The sequence below is a fragment of the Lactuca sativa genome, chromosome 4 (assembly GCF_002870075.4).
Source record: "Lactuca sativa cultivar Salinas chromosome 4, Lsat_Salinas_v11, whole genome shotgun sequence".
Lineage (NCBI taxonomy): Eukaryota > Viridiplantae > Streptophyta > Magnoliopsida > Asterales > Asteraceae > Lactuca > Lactuca sativa.
In genome coordinates, this window is record NC_056626.2 from 341,060,316 (window position 1) to 341,070,842 (window position 10,527).

The 10,527-nt window shown below is 33.6% G+C and overlaps 1 protein-coding gene across 1 annotated transcript; it reads right to left on the reverse strand.

Annotated features, from left to right (window-relative positions):
- Positions 1-384: 384 nt before the first annotated feature.
- Positions 385-1,152, reverse strand: LOC111900575 (uncharacterized protein At5g65660). Its single transcript, XM_023896456.2, has 2 exons — positions 722-1,152; positions 385-626 (listed from the first exon to the last, which is right to left on the reverse strand). Exons 1-2 carry the CDS (start codon positions 965-967, stop codon positions 453-455), a joined length of 420 nt encoding a protein of 139 aa, XP_023752224.1. The 5' UTR covers positions 968-1,152; the 3' UTR covers positions 385-452.
- Between the last annotated feature and the right edge of the window lie 9,375 nt (positions 1,153-10,527).

Below are 10,527 nucleotides of genomic sequence, written 5' to 3' on the forward strand. Positions count from 1 at the left end.
CATCTTGTAATATGATATGAATTTCAATTTTGGAATTTATGATATTACTATTCGACCATTATTCATAAAATTTTAATCTTTAATTCCAAAAAAAATATATTATCAGATCAGGACAAAGTAAATTTGAATTGTGGAAAAAGGAAGCGAAAATGAACTTGAATAGTAGTTTACAGGACCAGTTTAAACCTTGGTCCATCACCATTCATGGATTCCTGTTCTTCAACCAGAAACTTCTGTAAGAAACGTATGCAGATTAACAAATCTGATGAAATCAATTAATAGACTTATTATCGGAATCAGAGAGAGTATATGCTCGTTAAATTTCGTTCAAATTTCATAAGGGTTGTAATTAATTTGAAGAAATGAAGAAGAAGAAGAAGAAGATGAAGAAGACGTTTAATTCTATGAATTTTAATCAAGTAAAGTATAAAAATATGTATATACAGAGGAAATTAGTTTGACAGAGTGATAACTACGTGAGGTGGCTTCGGAGTCTTCTGAACTTCTTCTACAACGATCTTCTCTTCTCTCTCCGGTTCACAAGGACACGGCAATGCGATGAATCGAGCAATCCGATCTCCGGGCATCACCACCGGCAAACTCTGATTCTCATTTTGCAGCTTTTCCTGTAAACGTTTCAAATCAAATCAATCAACTCACTTTCATCGAATAAGGATCTATTATCATTCTATTAAGTATTGCGAATTCAGAATCAACTTACGGAGAAGGTAGGTTTAGGTTTGGACGGCGAGTGAACGTGATCGTTGTCATCGTCGGCGGCGGCGTCGGTGAAGGAACCTCGGAGGTGACGGAGCTTGTCCCAGTGATAACAGCAAGAGAAGATACCGCTGAGGCTGAAAATCACGATGAGTAGTAAGGCGGTGCCGAGAGGAAAGCCTAAGGTGGGGCGAGATGAGTCGGAGTGGTGTAGCGGCGGTGGTGGTGGGTAGTAAGTCGGAGACTCCATCAACTTGATTACAGCTTCTGCAACTTGTGGAACAATTCGATTTCGATTCAGTGATCTCTGATTTATGGTGTTTTTGATTTGGAACTTCTACTCCTCTCATGAGGGGTGGAAGACAACAATGGCGAAAACGAGAGAAAAAACTGTGATCGATGGAGGAGTGTGAAAATGTTAAATGTGGGTGAAGGGGGGAGTGGTGGGGGTGTATTTATAAAAGAAGAAAAGTGGAGGGGGTGGAGTGAGTTGGGGTACAGCTGTTTGTCCCCGCAATGGTACGGAGAAAAGAGGGAGGGGTTATTAGTTATTACTTAATATTTATTAATTAAATTAATAAAATATTCAATATTTTATTTCAAATTGACCAATTGTATTATTTTGCGTATAGCTTGATTTTATATCAAGAAAGAGCGATTTAAAAATTTGAATATTTTAATTAGTTCAAACTTGAAATGTTTTTATTTGTAGGTTTTAATATGGAAAAGAGAAATTTAAAAAAATCTTATAAATTTATTTTACGATTTAGGTAAAAGTTAAGCAAAAAAAAAATCCTAATGACCATATTTTTGCAAAATTGGTTATATGAGTAAAATGGACAGGATTTAGGATTTACCCATCTATTTGAACCTTAAAAAAATATATTAATTTTTCTTATTTTAATTTTCACAATGGAACAAAAAACACTTTGAAAAAATGGAAGAAAAAAAGTATAACTGCATGATTGAGATTAGTGAAACGTTTTATTATTTTTTTTTTATCGGTCTTCATTTAAAAAGTATAGTATTAAGTTGTGCAAAAAAAAAAAAAAGAAAAAAAAGTTAGTAATTTCGCTAGTGATGATCATAGATCTAAGATAGTTTTTTTCGTAGATCTGACATTTACACGATAAGTTATAGGAAAAACACAAGTTATTTATGAGAAAAGACAATATTCTCATAGTTGATAGATGGTGTTTTTGCAGACTTTTCTGTAAAAATAAGATGTTTTCTCATGTGTTCTTTCGTATCTGTTTTTCTTTTTTCTTTTTTTCATTTTATTACATCATCTTAACAAGGATTTTAAAACGAACCTCAAAGGAGTCGCACATAATGCTCGTAAGATTTCAAAACTCCTTACTCCATAAATACCTATAATTTTTGAGACGACGTGTTTTGGACCCAAAGTTCATGGGTACGAATTACTTATGCATACTATGATGTTACACAATGTTTGTCCCCATGAATTTTAACCACGATGAGCAATTAAGATTTTCGATAATAGTTGCAAGCTATCTTTTGGAAGACTCGAGTTTTGTCTTGTCACTAGATTCCAATTCAGACGTATCCCTAAAATATCAATTATACTGTTTAAATTCCAATATCAATTATACTGTTTAAATTCCAATCGCATGTGTTCAGTGATAAAACGGATAAATCATTGTGGTTAAGTGAGTTTGAGACATTTTTATAAGCCAATAATTTTTATTTCATTTTTGTTGAGGATGGTAGTATGTTTTGTTTCATATGTTGAATAACTAAGTGTGAGATCTATATATTATACGAGCTGATTTAAAAAAAATTAAACATTAAATTAAAGTGTAAAATAGAAAATATTTAATGTACAACTTTAAAATAAAAATGGAATAAACGTATTTATTTGCAATTTAATATATATATATATATATATATATATATATATATATATATATATATATATATATATATATATATAATTTTAATTTTTAAAATTAAAACAAACCAAAAATTAACAAGTGAATAATATTTATTTGAAAAAAATAAAATAAAATGACAAGTGTCAAAACTAATGAGATATTGACATGTGGCAAAAAACTTTCATTTATTAGGGATGAAGTTTTTTTAAACGGTTACTCATTCAAGATTTTGATGATGAAATAGGTACCAAATTTAAAATATTTTTTTTTTTATTTTTCAATAAATATTGTTATTAATAAGTTATTTTTGTGTGATGGATATCTTTGGGGGCAACTGGACATACACTTACGTGCAAATATTTATCATATTTAAGAAAATAAAATATTATATAGAGGCTCATAACTTTTAAAAATGAAGTAAGATTTCTTGGAATTTACGTTCCTTTGTAAGGTATCGTTAAAATTATAATTTAATACTATTTGTTAGTATATATAATAATAAATTACTAATTACTTAAATATTAATTTGTTAAGTGTGGATTTGGGGATGTTTCCGTACTGCTAAGAAGGATTTGTAAGTCGCGTTGAAACTAAAATTCCTACGATGAGAACATGGCGGAAGTTGATAGGGATGAATTGGAAGCATGTACGTGAACTATTTAGGGTGTCATGGGTTCTTTGTACTTACATTAACTTTATTCTTTATATAAAGAAATATATGTCATTGTAATATTAATTTTAGGGTGGACGATGCTAACAGATAAGGAACTTGACATTTCCTATTATAGAAAGTTCACCTACTCCGTAGACCATTTTGAGGTGCCTTCCCCAATGAATTATACGTATAGGAGTGTGGAGGTTAGGCCCCTCCAATTCAAGCAACCTCACAACTTGGTGTGGCAAAACCTCGACCAAAGGCATTGTGCGAAATGTAAATCCATATCGATAAGGTTTAGTGAAACATCCATCGCATGTGTCTATTTAAACTAGTCTTTAATTAAATCTTTAAATTAATTGGTAAAGTTTTGAGTTTTCATAAAATAGTCTGAAACATTATGTGAGAGTCTAACAATCGAATCAAAACAAAGGTTTAAGAAGTCATTACAAGTCAAGAGTCTTCTAATATCCAAATGTTATAAATCATCTAAGTTTCTGAAAAATACTAACCTGCAAAATTATTAACGTAGTGAGTTAGGCAACATGGATCATAATGAGTACAATCTTAAGGTTAGACATTATACAATAGAGTATGAGTGAACACTCAGTTCATACACAAATGTACAAACTTGTACCTTCTCAAAACAACAGAATACAAAATACTTAGTGGTTAAATTTGCGGTAAAAACATTACAAAGATCAAAGTATGTTGTCATATATGACAAATCTCTTATAAACTTCATAAAAAAATAAACAATACCAAGTAGTTATGCCTTATATAAGCACTTCTCATAAACCAATATTTAAAGAAGGTCGGATAGATCAAAACTTTTTCATGTGAGTTATAACGATAGGAACTCTATTTTACTAAACTCATGGTTTCAAAACAAACAAAAACATATATGACAATTTCGGTTTAATAGCTCAAAATAAAAAATAAGGGTCTTATATTCCCAAAAAAATTACTTCTTGTTTTCCAAAGATTAATTAACTCCAACAATATATGAACATATAAAACACATCATAACAATGAGTAAGATGCAATGCATGCAATTATTCCCATCGCATGTCAATCTTATAAGTCCAAACGCATAAGAAAACGTTGGATGTGTCATGCTCAGGACAACCAACACTATCAACTTTTGCACTAACATCCGATAACAAGGGTTGATGGTCATATCTGAAAACCTCATGACAGACAAAACTGCCACTTTTTTCCCTTACATTCACAAACAAATACTAGGGGTCATCCACCTAAGCCACACAAGGGGTAGGGAACATCACATATGCACATGAGGATTATCTAGAAATTTACTCATAACAAATAACAAAGTAACAAATAGTTGTCCATTTTGGTACTTGAGTTTAGAAAGCCACATCAATCCTATCATTATATGCACAATTAGGATGATTAAAACATCTTCAAAGATCTTTAATCTCTTTTGCTTTAAATATCAAAACATTTCAAAATTTTCATTTCATAAATACACATATTGTTAAATGACAAGGGTTCAGTAGGGAATGTGTGTTCCAGGAGGTTTAAATAAGAAGTCCATAGTATATGAATCTTTAATATCAAAGAATAAGACAACCCCCCCCCCCCCCCCCCCCCCCAAGTAAAACATTTATAAAAAAAATATCATGCATTCATTTTAGGATATCCTCGAATTATAATATAATATCAAATGAAAGGAAACACATAGTGAACATAACGAATCAAAACAATATTTACATACACATATTGTTTCAAAAAAGGAGAAAACACATGTAACATAATCATATAGTATGGACAAGTTATTTAAGCTAAAAGTACTCACCTTGGTCCAATGCTAGAAACAACTAAAATCTTATATACTTGAATTACACCTCTTCAAACTTGTACATCTAATCAACACCTAGTATCATCATTATCAGGTTGTCAAATGACTAATATGCCTCTCTATGGGTCCATTCATCATTCTAAGATCAAAATACTCCTTAAGTATACCAATATGACTTATGGAAATCAAAGGATACCAAATGAATGAATCAGACCCAACATACAAGTATATTGCAAATCACAAAACGGGGAAGAGTGTCCCATGTATTTCATCTAATACAAGGATGTATCAGGTTCTCTGTGTTGTATGAAGAATTATGGAGCTTCAAATACATGTTATAACACTCCAATAGACATAAGATATGATCCTCATATACTCCATATTCTTGGAATGGAATTTAAACGTCTAGATTATAGAAATAATTTTAAAGATGAATCAAAATCTAAACTCCAAAAGAGAAAGAATTGATCCAAAAGAACAATTGATTTGATTCTACACATACTAATATACATAATAAGACCATTTTGATATGGAAGAAAGGATTTCATAAAAAATAGAACTTTAAACATAACTTAATACTAAGTTCCACGTCCTTAGGAATTCTATAAATCATTTGAGAAAAAAAACTTATGAAACTAGATGATTAATTTTCTATACAAATCATAAAATAATGATAGATTATCAAAACTAGACATGAAGATAAGATTGTACCAAGAAATTGAGTTTGGAACATAGTTCCATAATCAACAAGGTTAAGTATCCCCAAATTATATATCATTAAAGTATGGTTTTGTACCAAACTTCAAGATCTCACCATGAGACAAGGATTTCCAAATGAATCATTGATTTGAATGGAAAACATAATATAGAAAAAACATCAAACTCATATCATTGTTTGGAATTATGAAGCTTGATTTATGACACTTATGGTCTGAGAATTCCTAAATCATCACACGGTATCTAGACTTGAATCAAACTATATGATATCTCACCATTAGTCATGAATTAACAAATGGATCATATATTAGAAAGGAAAAGGGCAATCTAATCAAAATTTCAAGCTCGTATCATTGCTTGGTACATAAAACTCGGATTTGAAGGACAAGGGTTTGAAAATATTCAAACTCACAAATCTCACAACTATTTATTAGTTGGAGCTTGTAAATAGATCAAGTAATGAAACTACACCAATAATCTCATATGAACAACATAAATGGAGTACTAATTTTGGATTTGAAAAAGAAAAACACACATAAACGTTAAACGAAGTTAAAGGGAAAAGGGAAGAAAATTGCCTTCCAAGAAAGGAGATGAAAGGATTTGAGCAAGGCTTCATCTAATAACTTCAAGCTTCAAGTTTCCATGAGATTTGAAATGATATGATCGAGTTTAAGTGGGTAAAGAAGACAAAAATCGATTTAGAAAGAGGGTATAGAAATAAGAAGAAAGCTAATTAAAAACTCCAACAACTTTCTGGCCAGAATTAGAAACATGGTGCGTCTCCCCCCAAGGACAGGGGTGTGGACTCACAAATGCGAAATTGTCACTATTGGTCCTTCTCTAAATTATTTTCAAAAATAGTCACCACGTAGCCTAATATATATATATATATATATATATATATATATATATATATATATATATATATATATATATATATATATAAAAGCTCACCTATGGTCCTTCCATGTCATAACTTATAAAACTTGGTTCAAGATATATATTTGGTGAACTCTTGAGTTAAACAAAAGTTTCTCTAATTTTGCACAATTGGTCCCTAACTATAAAAGTTTTATTTTAATGCCAAAAAATCTATCATATTTTAATTTAAACTAATATTATAGTTTATTATTGTTATTTTCTAAATCATTTAGTTATTTATTTCACTTTAACTTATTTTATTTAAATTACAGAAAGTTTTTTTTATTTTATTTACCAAAATACCTGAACATTCTATCAAAAATAGAATGTTATAATAGTATAATTTTGTAACGTCCTAAAAATTGGTGGCAAACTTATCATTTTAAAACAATAAACCATACAAACGAGGTGTTCCAAAACCGAATCAAAATATATAATTTAAACATCAGAGTAAAAATCAGAAGTAGCCAATGCGGAAACTCTGGGAAATGTTGTGCGGTCACGTCGGGCCCTTCCCTTTCGAACCACAAGTACTTGAAACCATAAACATGAAACCGTAAGCTTAAATCTTAGTGACTTCCCTATAACACTTCATACCATACGTACAATAGAGATTGCTATGTGTCATCCATAGTCTTTCCATTATGCCATGAGCAGTATCATGGTCTTTCCTTGCCAGGTCGGAGGCCAAAGCCCGGTCTTACAAATAAGTGCGAAGAGCCACCTCCTGGTCTTCCATACAAGTGTCACAAAGACAAATGGCCTTCGAAATATATCTAACATGGTCCAGTCCCCGGTCTTGCACATAATTTGTTGGGAACCCACTCAAGGTCTTTCATACAAATGTCAGGGCTACCCCCTGGTGTTCCTATATAACATAAACCAATGGGGCGGAATTGGTGCCTTCGACCTACAAATACTACGAGGAGACTAACCCGAATCACAATGCTAACTAAAACCTCACGCAACACTGCTCCGATCGTAACCAACAACTATCAGTGCTAAAATATGGATACTAAACAACTCTTAACAATCCACACAAGGCAAATCGTAATACCTTCTAAAAATTGGAATTTGACTAAAACTCAACCCATGCCAAAAGTTAACAGTCAAAGTCAACGACCAATCGTTGAATTTAGTCAACTACCACATCATGGCTTTCCTTGGCCATGTCGTGGCCCTCATAAAACAAACTGATGGGAAAAACTAAGTCGCCACGTCGTGGTACCTATGGTCACGCCGTGGGCATTGGGTTTCCAGCAGCTTAATGGATTAAGTTGCTTTCTTCGATTCCATTAGCTACAAAGCTCAGATCTGGTCCATACTATGGCTAAATGGATAAAGTTTCCAACTTTATCCATTAAGACACCCAAAGAGATCAAGATCTATAACCCTAGGTCCAAATAAAGCCAAAACCCATAATGTCATAACCATTAAGTGTTGAGAGAAAAACTTTGAGACACACTTGAACAAAATGGTTAGAACAAGTATATAGCAGAATAGTTAATCTTGAAGGATCTGTTAGCTCAACGATAATATTAATAGTTAGAAGTTAGTGAGTTAGATGAGGAAAGTAAAGTAATGTAAATGACAGCAATTGTTATATCAAGAATACACATAAGTTGATTAATAACTTGGAATGCATTCAAACCAATGTTAGTAAGTGAGATCAAACTTAGTGAATAAGTCACAAGGACTTGCTCCGAAGAGAAATTATGATCAGATATGATAGTAAGAAGTGAGAGAGGAGAGAATTTCTGAGATAAGTAGTAAAGATACTTGAAGATGCGTATTTGATTCAGAACAAGTGAGTTCCATTTATTGAGATTCAAGCATTACAAAAGATAACTCTCTAGATGTAGCCATGAAAGGCATACTAGAAAATAGAAAGTGTAAAGAAAAGACAAAATAGACTAAGTACAAAAAATTGTTGTCTTCTGACTTTGGATGACTGCGGTAGAAGCTTTCATTGCGGTAGTAAGTTGGCTACAGTTCCAGGAAAGTTCAAGAGGGTCACTTTCAGTGTTCTAACAATTTCCCCCTAAGTGACCTCTTTAACTTTTATCACTTATCAATATGGAGATGCTTGATTAGGATCCACCAAAACTTTCTGACACTTTCTAACCAAGTGATCCTCCTTAGAATTTCATACATGACTTCCGGAGTGGTATATTTTGACTTTTCAACTGCGGTCCGATAGATGTCAAGCTGCTTCTTTGTTAGACGATGTATATCAGAGGTAGGGATGAAATATTTCACATTATCAGTTTTCCTTTTGAAGATGACACCGAGTTCAGGGAAGTTGGATGCACCTAAGGGTCTTTCTTCAAAGCCTTCGGAGGGCATTAATGCTGGATCAAGTAGAGGTAATTCATACTTCTTCGCAATGGTGGGATAGATATCTACATCGATTTTAGCAAAATCGCATACAATATCCATCAGAAATTGTTGAATCTATCAAGTGCAATTTGCATCTTCGGATACTTCTCAGCCTTGCCTTGGAACACTCTTGCAATGAGGAAAATCTCCTCCGGATTCATGCAGGAAAATCAGCTTGGTTCCGGACATAATCTTGTTCCCTTTGGGTCAGAGTGTACTGGAAAAACTCTGCCTTCATGAATTTTCTGACTTTATAGTTCACAACTGCGGATGGTCGATCATTTGACCATATGTGCTCAAAGGAAGAGGCATGCTTTGCTTAGAATTGAGATAGTCTCTCAAATTCCATAGGCAATCGTTTGGCATCCGGAAGGCATTGATCAAATGGCTCAAATATAGTGAAGTATTTGGCATTGGGTGAGATGGGGATATCCCAGTAACCATCAGTAGGAGGCTCAACATATGTAAGATGAGGAACGTAATCTTCATCTAGCAGTCTTCGGTGGGGATTAACCCAAGAATTGATAAGAGTTTCATCCATGACTGTGTCAAATCCGCATAGCCTCCAGATCTCTTCACCAAGTTTGGCTGCCCTCCAGTCTTTCTTCCTTTAGACGGTGGTAGTGGAATCTGTTGAGCTTGGAGATGACATATGTTCCTCAAGATGTTTGAAGTGTGGGGGAGTTTCAGGTTTCTCTGGAATGTGAGGTGCAGTGTGAGATGATGGTTGTGGTGAGGGAACTTTGCCAGTGATGATGGGGGGGGGGGGGGGGGGGGTTTGATGTTGTGAAATTGATCGATGAGATTGATGAACTTGATCTGATTGATGAGATTGATGGGCTTGATCATCTTCACTTCCCCCTCTTAAGGAAGTCAAAACCGAAGCTTCCTCAAGCCATTTCTGAAGGCCATCAATTTTGGAGAAGGCCTCCTAAAATTGAGCCTTGATAGCATTTGTGAGTTGTTGATTGGTTGGAGAGGAGGATTTGAACAGCATGCGATGACTCTCCTTAGTGAGTTGAAGGATTTCAGGGCCATGAAAGTTGGTTGTTAAGGATCGTTGAAGACGGTTGATGGTAGAGTGAAGAACCGAGATGGTAGACTTATAAGCGGTATGAGTTTCATTTATTAACTTCTGAGATTGAGAGGCTTGATCTTTGATAGTGGTTTGAAGATCATTTTTGATTGTGGTGACTTCTGAGATAAGACGTTCAGTGGCATCCATGAAATCTTTGTGTTCTGCTTTGCGATTGTTTTCGAGGGACCGGATTCCCATTTTGAATTTTAAAGAGATGCGCTCTGCATCCAGTCGTTCTCTTGCTTCTATTCTTTCAATCCTTTCTATCAATGATCGTGGTCCAGGGACATCCTCTAGTTGCGATTGAGTTGGCTTGACCGCAGCCAGGATTTGATCGACT